The sequence below is a fragment of the Triticum aestivum genome, chromosome 3D (genome assembly GCF_018294505.1).
Source record: "Triticum aestivum cultivar Chinese Spring chromosome 3D, IWGSC CS RefSeq v2.1, whole genome shotgun sequence".
In the NCBI taxonomy this organism is placed as follows: domain Eukaryota; kingdom Viridiplantae; phylum Streptophyta; class Magnoliopsida; order Poales; family Poaceae; genus Triticum; species Triticum aestivum.
Window position 1 is genome coordinate 561,640,396 of NC_057802.1, and position 13,408 is coordinate 561,653,803.

At 48.6% G+C, this 13,408-nt stretch overlaps 2 protein-coding genes across 4 annotated transcripts; both read right to left on the reverse strand.

Moving 5' to 3' along the window:
• Positions 1–3,575: 3,575 nt before the first annotated feature.
• Positions 3,576–5,807, reverse strand: LOC123080492 (BTB/POZ and MATH domain-containing protein 1). Of its 3 annotated transcripts, XR_006438445.1 has the most exons (4): positions 5,544–5,807; positions 4,204–5,450; positions 4,031–4,094; positions 3,576–3,931 (listed from the first exon to the last, which is right to left on the reverse strand). XR_006438445.1 is itself a non-coding variant. In XM_044503418.1 (3 exons), the coding sequence occupies exon 2, from the start codon at positions 5,441–5,443 to the stop codon at positions 4,211–4,213; it is 1,233 nt and encodes a 410-aa protein (XP_044359353.1). In that variant the 5' UTR covers positions 5,444–5,450; positions 5,544–5,807; the 3' UTR covers positions 3,576–3,931; positions 4,204–4,210. The 3 variants fall into 3 exon arrangements, 1 of the variants encoding a protein (XP_044359353.1); XR_006438444.1 differs by having other exon boundaries at positions 4,031–5,450; XM_044503418.1 differs by lacking the exon at positions 4,031–4,094.
• A 3,600-nt stretch (positions 5,808–9,407) lies between these two features.
• Positions 9,408–11,242, reverse strand: LOC123080493 (F-box/FBD/LRR-repeat protein At1g13570-like). Its single transcript, XM_044503419.1, has 2 exons — positions 9,972–11,242; positions 9,408–9,641 (listed from the first exon to the last, which is right to left on the reverse strand). The coding sequence occupies exon 1, from the start codon at positions 11,173–11,175 to the stop codon at positions 10,510–10,512; it is 666 nt and encodes a 221-aa protein (XP_044359354.1). The 5' UTR covers positions 11,176–11,242; the 3' UTR covers positions 9,408–9,641; positions 9,972–10,509.
• Between the last annotated feature and the right edge of the window lie 2,166 nt (positions 11,243–13,408).

The following is a 13,408-nucleotide window of genomic DNA, read 5'->3' on the forward strand; positions in this document are numbered from 1 at the left end:
TCCCCGCACGGCCGCCGTCGATCGCCGCCCCGTTTCGCCGCCTCGAGCCTCCCCCGAGCTCACTCTCGCACACCTGCAGGCTCAATGTGAGCCTCTCCCCCTCCTCCCCTGTCCTTTCGCTCTCGCGCGCCCCCTAGCTGCTTCCCCCCCGCGCGCCCGAACGCAGCGCCGCGGAGCTCGCCGCCGGCAAGGCTCCGGTGACCTTTTGGTCACGGGCTCAAGCCCGTTGCACTCCCCACCGCGCGTAGATGCTCCCCAGCCCCTCCGCTTGCTCGATAGCACACCGTAGCCCCGTCTCTGTCGGGCACCCGTGCGCGCCGCCGCCTCCGCCGCTCGCCGGCGCCGATTCCGGCCAGGTCCGGCGAAGCTACGGCCACCACTGGATGCGGCGCTGCGAGCTCCTTCGAATGAGCCTAGCCCCGCTCCTCCCCGAGCCCCGTAGCGCGATTCCGGCCAACTCCGGCGAGGGGCCGCCGCTGTTTTGGTCGCCGGAGTCGCTCCGGCGCCGGCCGCCGGACTGTTGACCGCTGACGTCACTCATACGTCATGCTGACATCATATCCCTTTTCTGTTAATTAAATAATTCCAGAAATTCAAATAATCTTTGAAAATTCATATCTTTTAAACCGTAACTCGGATGAAAATGTTTTCTATATGAAAGTTGCTCAGAACGACGAGACGAATCCGAATACGCAGTCCGTTCGTCCACCACACCTCCCTAACCTATCAAACTAGCAACTTTCCCCCTCCGGTCCGTCTGTCCAAAAACGCGAAACATCGGGAATACCTCCCGGATGTTCCCCCCCTTCGCCGGTACCACCTACTGTCGCGTTAAAACACACCTAGCACCGTTCATTGTCATGTCACGCATCGTCATGCTTATGTTTGCATTGTATTTACTGTTTCTCCCCCCTCTTCTCTCCGGTAGACTACGAGACCGACACTGCTGCTGCCCAGTTCGCCTACGGAGTCGACAACCCCTCCTACTTGCCAGAGCAACCAGGAAAGCCCCCCCTTGATCACCAGATATCGCCTATTCTTCTCTATACTGCTTGCATTAGAGTAGTGTAGCATGTTATGCTTTTCGATATCCTATCCTGATGCATAGCCTATCCTTGCTACTACTGTTGTTACCTTTACCTGCAATCCTACATGCTTAGTATAGGATGCTAGTTTTCCATCAGTGGCCCTACATTCTTGTCCGTCTGCTGTGCTATACTATCGGGCCGTGATCACCTGGGCGGTGATCACGGGTATATACTTATATACTAAATACATGACACATGTGATGACTAAAGTGGATCTTTGTGGCGGAGCGACAGGGCAGGTTGAGACCGCCTAGGTGAGAGGTGGGCCTGGCCCTGGTCGACGTTCGCGGATACTTAACACGCTTAACGAGATCTTGGTATTTGATCTGAGTCTGGCCATTTGGTCTATACGCACTAGCCATCTACGCGGGAGTAGTTATGGGTATCCCGGCGTCGTGGTATCAGCCAAAGCTCTTTTTGACGTCAGCGACGGAGCGGCGCGCGCCGGATTGGACTGGAACGCCACTAGGCTAGGTCTGCTTCCGGCCACCCTCGCAACGTGCAGGTGTGCAATGGGCGATGGGCCCAGACCCCTGCGCGCATAGGATTTAGACCGGCGTGTTGACCTCTCGGTTGAGCCTAGGTGGGGCTGCGACGTGTTGATCTTCCGAGGCCGGGCATGACCCAGAAAAGTGTGTCCGGCCAAATGGGATCGAGCGTGTTGGGTTATGTGGTGCACCCCTGCAGGGAAGTTAATCTATTCGAATAGCCGTGATCTTCGGTAACAGGACGACCCGGAGTTGTACCTTGACCTTATGACAATTAGAACCGGATACTGAATAAAATACACCCTTCCAAGTGCCAGATACAACCCGGTGATCGCTCTCTAACAGGGCGACGAGGAGGGGATCGCCGGGTAGGATTTATGCTATGCGATGCTACTTGGAGGACTTCAATCTACTCTCTTCTACATGCTGCAAGATGGAGATGGCCAGAAGCGTAGTCTTCGACAGGATTAGCTATCCCCCTCCTATTCTGGCATTCTGTAGTTCAGTCCACTGATATGCCCCTTTACACATATACCCATGCATATGTAGTGTAGCTCCTTGCTTGCGAGTACTTTGGATGAGTACTCACGGTTGCCTTTCTCCCTCTTTTTCCCCCTTTCCTTTCTACCTGGTTGCCGCAACCAGATGCTGGAGCCCAGGAGCCGGACGCCACCGTTGACGACGACTCCTACGACACTGGAGGTGCCTACTACTACGTGCAGGCCGCTGACGACGACCAGGAGTAGTTAGGAGGATCCCAGGCAGGAGGCCTACGCCTCGTTCGATCTGTATCCCAGTTTGTGCTAGCCTTCTTAAGGCAAACTTGTTTAACTTGTGTCTGTACTCAGATATTGATGCTTCCGCTGACTCGTCTATGACCGAGCACTTGTATTCGAGCCCTCGAGGCCCCTGGCTTGTATTATGATGCTTGTATGACTTATTTATGTTTTAGAGTTGTGTTGTGATATCTTCCCGTGAGTCCCTGATCTTGATCATACACATTTGCGTGCATGATTAGTGTACGGTCAAATCGGGGGCGTCACACCTCGAGCCGCCGTCCATAGATCTCACTTCAGAGCAACGCTGAACAAGCTACCTCTAGCACCGGCGATTGACTCAGCTCCAAGATAATGCCTCCAAGAAGGTCAATGGCGAGAAAATCGCCGCCATTGTCTGTCCCAAGAGGGGAGCAAGGGTTTCCCCGGAGCAAAGACCATGAAGGGAGGAGAGGAGCAATTTTACAACGCCTTCAACAACGATTACGGCGCCTAGAGGCATCATCGTCGCCGCTCATGGCATGAAGCAGAGACAGGGTTTCCCCAGCTCCCCTCACGTCCTTCTCGTCGCATCAACCACCATGAACAAAGGCAACATGCCCAGCACACCGACGGGGAGGCCAGGCCGCCGGAGCAAGGCCCAACAACCCATGACGCCATCTCGTTCGCCCAACGTCCGTCCCGTCGGCCCCGCCCGGCATGGTAGCGGACGACGCACAACCGAGCACCAGCAACCGCGCCCCACCACCTTCGCCAAGCTCCGCCGCCGCATGGCTAGACGCCAGGCACACGCACGCCCGGAGCACCGCCTGGTCCTGCCGAGACCTGCCGCCACAGACCCAGGGGAGCCGAGAGGAGAGGCCCCGCTGCCGCCGTCGGCCGTCGGCGTCTTCCGGGAAGGAAGAGGGCCGTAGGCGGCGCGCTAGGGTTTGTCGAACGCCCCGAGTCGCCCTGGACAGAGGCGACGCGGGGGAACGGTTACTGTCGATAGTGTCATTACTATCAATGAGAAAACAACATGGTACATATTACTATCATGATATTTTCCTTACTAGAAAGTGTCGGGGTCTAGACTGTATGAAGACTTGGTATCTAGATTTTTGCCACTTCCTTCATGTGGCTTTGCAGAATGGCGACATTCTAGATTGCATCCGTAAACCATCAAGAAGACTAGAAGAGCAAATGTCTAGAAATCACACATTCAAACAACACTTTCAGGCTCATGGCAAAGCAAGCGGGTTTTTTCATCATCAACTCATTGTCTATTACAGTAGCTAACTGACAGCAATCAATCATCATCTGTGCTTCCAAATACACCACAACGGAAGTCATTTTTTTGTCCCATCTGAGGAGAACAACAAGCATAAAGGAGAAGTCATTTTTTTGGTACAGGATCAAGATTTCACACCACGCCTGTCACGGCAACCGAAATTCTTGGTGACCTGTCTTGTCTTCAATCTTGTTTGTTTCCACTAAATTCAGGTTCATAAAAATCCCTTTCCAAAAAACTTCAAACATTTGTTCTTCTTGATAACCACTAGAAAAGGGTATTAAATGACAGGGGAGGCACAAAGGTACACTGCACGACAAAATGCACAGATGAATATATGAGGATAAAATGAAATTTGTTGGGAAACTTGTGCATTGCTGCAATGCAGATCAATGTTGATCCTCACACCTGAATTTACAGACCATCCATTGCAATTGCATGAAGAGACAATATGCCCATATGTTGGGGTTTTCTGATTCAGCATTCATGCAAATTACACGAGGAGACAATTAAAAGCAGAGCACACAAACTACGATATCTATAGAGGATACAAAAGAGTGTCACTTGAAGAACATGCATACCAGAGTGTCATTTCCGCTGGTTTGACGCAAGGATGGCAATGAGCTCGTACAAAACAGAGGGGTATGTCGTTGCTATATGCCCCCATCCATCAGTTGCCATTAGTGCCTGCAAACGCGAGGGAGATAGGACTTGGATAAACTTCAAGCACGCCGCCTTCAATCCATGGCAGTGGTGCTGCTCGGCTAGAGCAAGAGTGGACGCCACCGAGCTCACACCTACATGCTCACACAACTGCTTTTCACAGATGAACTTGAGCCGCTGGAGATTGTATCTGTCTGCCGCCACAAACAAATCCTGCAGCCATTGCAGAAGAATTTCATCCTCTACCGCCTCTTCTTGTGTTTGTTCCACAACTTCTGACGTTTTATTCTCCAGTACTTCCTCTACTTGTCCTTGTTCCACAACTCCTGGCATTTCATCCTCCTCCATGCTGTTCTTCTCCATCTCAGGACACGAGTCTGTGTAGATGAAGCAAAGCAAAGCCCTGAACACTTTTGCTTCCATATCTGTGATCTGTATGACGCTGGGCATAGCGGTGCCAAAGAGCTGCACCATGAACACTTCGGACCTGGCAGCGAGCACACACCGGTGTGCAGCGAACGTCTCGCCGCCGACCTCGAATGTCACATCAGCACCCACCTTATTCTGAAGGAGGTTGCTAAAATGTTGGTGTATGTCAGGCAGAAGAACCTCGGTGCCGGTGCTGGTGCCGGAGCCGGTGGCGTCTGGGGTGTTGTCCTTGCACACCACAATATCACACCGGATGGTGAAACAATCAGACTTTAGACTGGCCGATCGCTCAAGGGCATCTCTTCTCATGAACTTGTCGCAACCCCAACAAGGATCACATCTGCGGAAGTCACGGGTTTTACGAGTCGCACGAATGTACGTCGGCATCTGCTTCTCGACGTCGTCGACGAGGCTGAAACTGAACTTGGCCTCCACACCCTCTTCGACATCTTCGTCGTAGAGGCGGGTAATATCGAGCGAAATGAAGTCGGCACAGTTGGGGTTTGCGCCATTAGGATAGTACTCGATGGAATACTCATGGCCTTCCACCCTGAACAATTCAGTGCACCAGCTCTCGCCGTTGGGCAGCTCCTTTTTGATACCAGAGTAGCCCTTGACCACGAGCAGGTGGTACACGCTGCTCGCGCCAGCACCGGCGCCGACGCCCGACGTTACGCAAGAGCACGGCTTGTCGCCGTCGAGGACGGATACACCGGCGAACGTCGACATGACAAACCTGCGACCACACCGAAAATCTGTCAACTCAGTCACCATTCACGATTCCTAGTTTCAGAGTTGGGGCTCTGGATCGAGGAGCTGGGGTGCGAACCTGGGCTTGCACCGGAGGCCTCACGGAGTCGCCACCGCACCAAGACGACGCTGCCGCTGCGCCACCCCAGAAACAGAGTTTGCGGCAAGCTCCGACGCAGCTCCTCCCCGGAAACAGAGCTTTGCGGCGAGCTGCTCACCGCCCGCTGCCCCACCCAGCGACGCACGTGGCCGGCGGGAGACGCCGTCGCTCCACTCGCTGCGCCGCCGACGCCGCCGTCGGTCCTGCGCGGAAAGGTAGAGAGTTTGCGCCGTGGCTGCTCCGTGCGTGCGCTGGGCCTGCCTGGCGCTAGGGTTCAATATTGACCTACTACACGTTATTGGGCTTTACTGGGCGTTATTAGGCTCACAACACTGTTTTGGGCAACGCCTGAAATTTAAATCGAGCTGAATTTTTTGAGTTAAAAATCAAATATTTCAAAAGTAAATTTGTGTGAATGAAAATCAAAATTATGAATTTGAATTAAAAAAACAAAACCATGGTTGCGTAGAAGGTTTCTAAAGATCGATGACATTTTGACAAGTTTTAAGAATTTTTCTGAACCTACAAATTCATATTGAGGCGTGGGGTGGAATTTTTTAATACATGTGAAACATTTTCAGATACACGTTCAACTTTTTTTTAAACATGATGTACTGTTTTTTGAAATACATGTTGAACAAGTTGTTAAATACACGTTGAACATTTTTCAACACATGACGAACATATTTTTTCAAAATATCAATCAACAGAATTTTTTAAATGTATGAAGATTCTTAAATGTTACAAAAAATAATTGAACGGTGCAAACATTCTTTTGAACTTGTTTTTTTGACACTACATAAGTATTTTATCAAATCTACGTCTCGCCGCCATCAAGAGAAAGTCATGCCTCTCTGCGTGTCGCGCGCCAAGGAAGCCATCATGAGTGGCTTTTTTTCTAAGAAAAGATTGAGCTAGTTTTTCTTTTTAGCAAAAAAACGGGTGGCCAGTTTTTCTATTCACTAGAGGGTAACACGCGCTTTGCTGCGCCCACTATTATGTCAATTAACATTTCATGCATATCGTAGAGGCGGTCGAGCAAATGCATATCCCCGTGGATGCTATTGGGTTGGCCATGTAGTCCGATCCTTCCGGTTTTGGAAAGTTTTCATTCGATATTTTTTCTTTTTTTTCTTGACTTTTCTCATATATTTTTCATGTTCCACTTTATATTTTTTTATTTAGCAAATATATTCAAAATGAATAATATTTTTTGAAATTCAGGAACAATAATTTAAATTATTGAACAATTTTTCAAATTCATAAATGTTTTCTGCAAAATTGTGAACATTTGTTTAACGATCCATGATGATTTTTCATATTCGTGAACATGTTTTAGATTTAAAAACATGTTTTAATCCCCGTATATTGTTCAAAAGTTGTGACATTTCTAAAAAATCATGAACAACTATAAAACTTGTGAACATTTTTTAGAACCAATGAAATTTTTTCTGATATTCATGAAGAAGTTTTAAATTAAGAACATTATTTAAATTCGTAAATATTTTTAAAAATCAGTGTTTTTTAAGTTGAAAAATAAAATAAATTTATGAGTGTTTTTAAAGTTTTTGAAAAATACTTTAGTAGAATGTCAGTTCGGATATTTTGATGTGGGACCCATGATCCAACTGGACCCTTAAAGACAGGGTCCACTTCCGAGGACAAAACTTTGGAGCTCTTATAGGCTTCTATTCATAGGGAGCTTAGTAATTGTAACTTGTAAGGATTGGGTTTCATGAAGAGATTCTTTTTTCAAGACCACTTGTGAAGAGATTCTGTTAAGGACACGGCATGGCATGGGTCATGATGGGTGTGCTTGGCTAGCTGCAACTCCAACTCCTCCACTCTGTTCCTTGCTCTCTTTGCCTCAACAAGATTTATTCAGCAAGGTTTACCTTCTGTTTCTCTTTGGACAACTGCATTTGCATATGCTTGTTTCATCGGCTCACAACGACGCGACGCGCGTGAGTGCCCTGGCTATGCGGGTAGCATAGCGAGATTTATATGTTCAATTCACATTTATGGAACGTTGGGTGCATAGGGAGGAAATTTTGGCGATGATGGAGCCAGGGGGTGCATAGGGAGGAAGGAAATCTTATGGAGAGACCAGTGGAAACACCAAAATCATGGTGGCCCCCCTTGAGGATGGTAGTAGCATCGGAGTAAGAGTGAGCCAGACCAAGCCGGAGGGAACCCCCGGAGGGACTGGATTGCAAATAGTCCATCCCAGGAGATAAAGTTGAAGGCCTTAGAAAAGTCGAGCTTGAAGATGATAGTTGTTTTTTTCGATAGTGTCAACAGGAGATGATATCCACCGCATAGATAAAAGTTTTCTGCGATGTTTTGACCAGAGATGAAGCCGGTTTGATCTGCATGAACCAGAAGAAGGATGAGGGGTTTTAGTCTGGCGTGGGGAAGCTTGTCAAGCGCTTTCGAGTGGCAATTCTAGAGGGAGATGGGTCTGAAAGCATCAACAAAGGTGGCAAATTTTTTTTTGAGACTAGGATCATGTGAGCTCTGTTGAAGCGTTCAACTGAGACTTTGAGGTCGTGGAAGAAGGCAAGGACAAAGCGTTTGACAGAGTGCTAGAACTTGCGGTAGAAGGACGGGCGAAACCATCAAGGCCTGGGCTAACGTTAGGGTTCATCTGAAGAAAGTAGTTCCGAATTTCCTGGTCGGTGAAAGGGTCAGCAAGGTGGTTGAGTTGAGCGGGAGGGGCTGGGTAGAGGTTAGCAAGAGAGAACCGCCATGTCGGGGTCTTGGTCTTGTAATTCTTGCCTTCTACTATAAAATTAGGGTACGTAATTTGCATACTCTAAAAAAAAGGACAAATGGTTAAGTTGGAGGGAGTCTCCCCCTCTTCACCGGCGTCCGCCACTTTAGGCACTGAACCTGAACCTGAGTTAAGAAGCATCTTACATTAAATTTTAGAAGCACCTTACACAGAGGGCCGCGGAGGGAATCACGCTCAAGCATTTCAGATCAAAACACAAACGCAGAATGAAAGCCTCAATTTAGTTTGAAGTACATTCAGAGCATAGAGTTGTATCACACGCTGTTATATAAATCATCCAGATTGTTCCCTGAAGCAATTACATCAAACCATTTGTGATAGTTTAAGCTAGGCAAAAGAACATCTGGAAGCACCAACTTCCTGCCAGCACACCTACTAACTGAACTGTTCTTTCACCATGCATGGCTAACAGTCTAACAAACAAACAGTGTGCAGTAACATCCTCAAGGGCACTCCTAACTCACTGCCGCGCTATTCGCAACCAAAAAAAAAAAAAAAACTCACTGCGGCGTGGCGAGCCTGTGGAACGATGCACACCGCCAACGGCTAATGCATACCAACAGCAACTTGACAGCATAAATGAAAATGTAGTTGGACAAACCAGAAAGACCAGACTCCAACCAGACTTAAAGATGGAACACAATTGACTGCAATGTAAAAAGGAAAATAAAGTGAAGATGGAACAAACTTGAAGAAATTATTGGTACCACGTCTTGGCACAAACAACCACATCATGTAACACCACATCCAGAAAGCATGCCACAGCTTGCCAAGAGAAATGCTGCCAAGTCCAAGAACACCAAGTCTAGCTGAGTAACAAGTAGTCTTGCAGCACCAGAGGCACTGGCATAGTGCTACTAATTAACTTACAGAGATCCTTTCTGCATCTAGTGGTACTCGAGGAGGTCAAAAGGGTCAGCAAACCCAAAATCAGAAGCTATCTTGTTGCTGTAAATAGGACTTCCAGGTTCAGTGTGCGGGCTCTTGGAGAACTCTACTTTGCAAGCTTTGCTGCTCCATTTCGCGCTCGTTAGGGGCTTCAGCTTGGCCCTCACATTATCCTCGCCAGAGGAGAAACATTTGCTGGCCACCACAACAACCATCTGCTCCAGCACCCGACCTCTCTCCGCGATGAACTTGAGGAAAGCGACCTCGCTTCTCGACCCTTGGAACTCGTAGAAGAACACCTTCTTCATGCTCTGCACCACGCATTTCATGGGACCAGCGTCCTGCCAGAACTTTAGATTGACCTTGCCAGTGGACTCTTCAGATATGCGGCGGGACTGCAGATGAAATCAATCAGTGCATACATTAGTTCAGGTATCTTATCTATGACTATGAGCAACAACAACTAAGGCTTTAGTCTCAGACAAGTTCAGGATAGATCTATGTTATCTATGAGCAGGCCAGCAGATTTTTCATTTTTGATTAATCTGATTCACAATTCTGACCATGCTAGATAAGCAATTAGTTTTTTTTTTTGAGAAAAGATACAAAGTCAGTTCTGACTATGCTAGATATATCTTAGAGATCTCTATATCTTATAACACAGAAACTAGTATTGCAAAATTGCCAATGCAGCAAGTGTATATCGTTAAGTTAACCAGTTTTACATAGACATGGAGCGTCTCCAGGTTAGGGAAGCATCTGAGAAAGCCAGGCACTTTCTTGACAGCATTGCGGAGGCCGAACTGCACTTCTATGGCCAGAATCTGGACACTAGGGGCAATGCTCTCCTTGGCCCCAGCCTGTAAATAATGCACCCAAGGTCAGATAAACTAATTGAGATCATAGATTGGGAGTACCACGATGACGGTGTTGCTAATCCCCAGCTCTTGATCTCCTGGCTTAAGGTATCCCACCACACGGAGCCTCCGTGACGGAGGTTAGGTGCACGGCCAATTTTGATCCTGGAAGAGCAGTTCATGGCGACCTGTCCCGGAGAGACAATTTGCCACTGAAAGAGCCTCTCCAGGCGAGGGGCATCCACCACGTCGATGTCCTCCAACATGGTGAATCCCAGCTGAACGCACCGCAGGCTATGGCTGACAAGGCGGAGGCGCACTCCGGTCTGGCTCCCCATGAGGACGAGGAACTTCAGAACGGGGCTTCTTTCAAGCATGAAGGCCACATCATGGTCCTCCATGACATTCATGCAGAGGCCGAGCTCCTTGAGGTTGGGGAATCTGGCGCCGCGCGGTACGGCGGCGGTGTCCGGGAGCCTCCACACGCCGAGATAGAGGCGCAGCCGAAGATCGTGGCAAAGACGAGTTCTTGGACCCCCTTGGCGACGAGGATGTCGAGCCAGCGCGACATCTCGCCCCGGTGCTCCTCCATGGTGCTGCGGGTGAGGTGGACGCAGCGGAAGGGCCCCGGATGCGCCGCGTGAACGCGGGACACCGCGGCGGTGACGGCACGGGGAGAGGGGACGCCGATGGGAAACTTCCCGGCCGCGCCGCCGTCCGGAAGCAGATGGCTGTCGACAAGGGAGAGGGGCGCCGCGCGCCAGAGGGGGCGCCAGCGCGAGGAGAGGGCGGCGGTGCGCGCGGCGTCCTTGGCGGGGAGGCGGGAGACGATTTCGCGGAGGACCGCATTGGGGAGGCGGCTGATGCGGTCTACGCCGTCGGGGAGCAACGGCAAGCCGGAGGGCAAGAGGGTGGCGGTGGGGGAGACCGGCGGGTGCGGGAGGTAGTCGTACACGAAGTAAAGCAGATAGTTTGTGCCGAGGTCCAGCTTCTGAGGGTCCTCGCCGTCTAGCTCCATGCCGGTGAGCATCTCGGAGATGGAGGTGCCGAGGATAAATTGCGGGTCGGCCATGGCCGGCGGCGGAGAGTGACGGCGAGGGTTTCGGTTTGCGGAAGAGCAAGAAATGATTTGAGGAATGAAGGAGTGGTGTCGTATGGGCCGGCCCATGCTCTCGTGGGTCAGGTATTTGTCCTTCTCTGTATGTTCCCGTTAACTAGTATTCCCTCCGTAAAAAAATATAAGAGTGTTTAGATCACTAAAAGAGTTATCTAAACACTTTTATATTTCTTTACAGGTAGTATTTTGCTAAATAAATGCCGGTATTTGCAGCTCTCAAAAATAAATTAACAAGTACTCCCTTCATCTGGATTTAGTGATGATCTAAACGCACTCATATTTCTTTATAGAGAGACTATATTTTTAGCTCCCAGCAAGTATTTTCTGCTTCTTGCTCTTTATATAAACACAAGCAAAGGAGCTCGCACACTCGCGAGGATGACATTTGAATGGTTTCTTATTATTGGTTTACCTTTTGAAATATTATATAATGTATTTGGTAGAAATAATTGGAATTCATATTATTTATACCCGCCAATAAAAAGAGGTGATATGTTTAGTTTGGCCTATCACATGCTCATTTAGAAAAATCCCTTTTAACTTTTTTCGTTTCTTCCCTTTTCTTTCATAGGCCATCTTCGATTCTAAAGCCCTTCTTCTCCCACACGAAGAGTCTTTTCTTTCTTATACGCACCTCCGCTTTTAAAATCGTACGTCTCCCATATGAAGAGAAAGAAAAACATCCCACACAGTCATGTGTCTCCCACACGAACACGAGTGGAAACTGGAAAACACAAGTTATTGCCTGCTGAGCGCCTCCGCTCGGCTGCAGATCGTGGTTCGTGGAAACCAAATGTCACCTGCGTGAGCCATCACCACCAGCCACGAGCGCGTACAGAAACATGAACATGTCAATGGTAATTGCAGCCTAGCTGTGGGATCCTACCACGTGCACTCCTAGACCGCCGATCTGCTGGTTGGTGATCTCGAGTTGTCATGGGGGTGCTTGGCGAGGCCATCGGATTACACTAGTAGAAAAAGGGTCAAATGTGAAGCACATTAGTGTCGGTTTGATTTTGAGCCGGCACTAATGTGTCCATTAGTGCCGGTTTTAACGGCTAGGCGGGAGGAGCTCTTTAGTACCGGTTCGTGACGAACCTTTAGCACCGGTTCGTGCCACGAACCGGTACTAATGAGGCTGTGGCCCCACGAGCACCTTTAGTACCGGCTCGTGGCATGAATCGGTACTAGGGTTTCTTACTAAGCTGTTTTTTAGTCTCACCTCGTGAAGAGAGAGGCACTAGGAGCGGTTTATAAGCCCTGAGTGCAGAAACGATGAAGAAGAGGCGCAATGGTCACCTTCACGTTGCTTAGCTTTAAGTCTTGAGGAATAGGGTAGACTGCATGGAGCTATGTGCAGTGCAGTCTACACTATTCCGAAAGGCTTGAAGCTAATTAACGAGCATTGCGCCTCCTTTTTATTTTTAATAACTTATTACAACTCCGGACTTCTTGTGTTACGGCAAAAACTGGATGCACTTCGTGTATAAACTGGACAATACGACAAAAACTGGATGCACTTCGTGTACAAACTGGACAATCTCTTTCGAAGTATCAGGGCCGATTTCGGACGAAAACTCAGCTGTTACATCGGCACTTCATTTTTTTAAACTTATTACAACTCCAGACTATTTTTGCGTTCAGTACGCAGCATTCAAAGCGACGTCATCCATTTTCAACACTTTCTGACATCATTTGCTGTTTTTCAGTCATTTACCGATTTGTTTTCAGAGCTAAATGACCGTGAAATTAAAAATCGCTACAAAATGAACTCTGAAAATGTTGAAACTTGGCATGGTATAATCATTTCACCCACATAGCATGTGCAAGAGAGTGGAGTGGGTTACGGCAAACACTGTATGCACTTCGTGTACAAACTGGACAATCTCTTTCGGAGTATCAGGGCTTCGGACGAGAACTCATCTGTTACACCGGCACTTCATGTTTTTTAAACTTAATTGAACTCCAGACTATTTTTGCGTTCAGTACACACCATTCAAAGCGACGTCATCAATTTCCAACACGTTCTGACATCATTTGCTGTTTTTCAGTCATTTACCGATTTGTTTAGAGAGCTAAATGACCGTGAAATTGAAAACCGCTACAAAATGAACTCTGAAAATGTTGAAACTTGGCATGGTATCATCATTTCACCCACATAGCATTGTGCAAGAGAGTAGAGAGGGTT

What these genes read in the sequence shown, in the direction of transcription:
- LOC123080493 (XM_044503419.1), bottom strand. Translation starts at nt 11,175, where the DNA reads ATGGCCGACCCGCAATTTATCCTCGGCACCTCCATCTCCGAGATGCTC.
- LOC123080492 (XM_044503418.1), bottom strand. Translation starts at nt 5,443, where the DNA reads ATGTCGACGTTCGCCGGTGTATCCGTCCTCGACGGCGACAAGCCGTGC.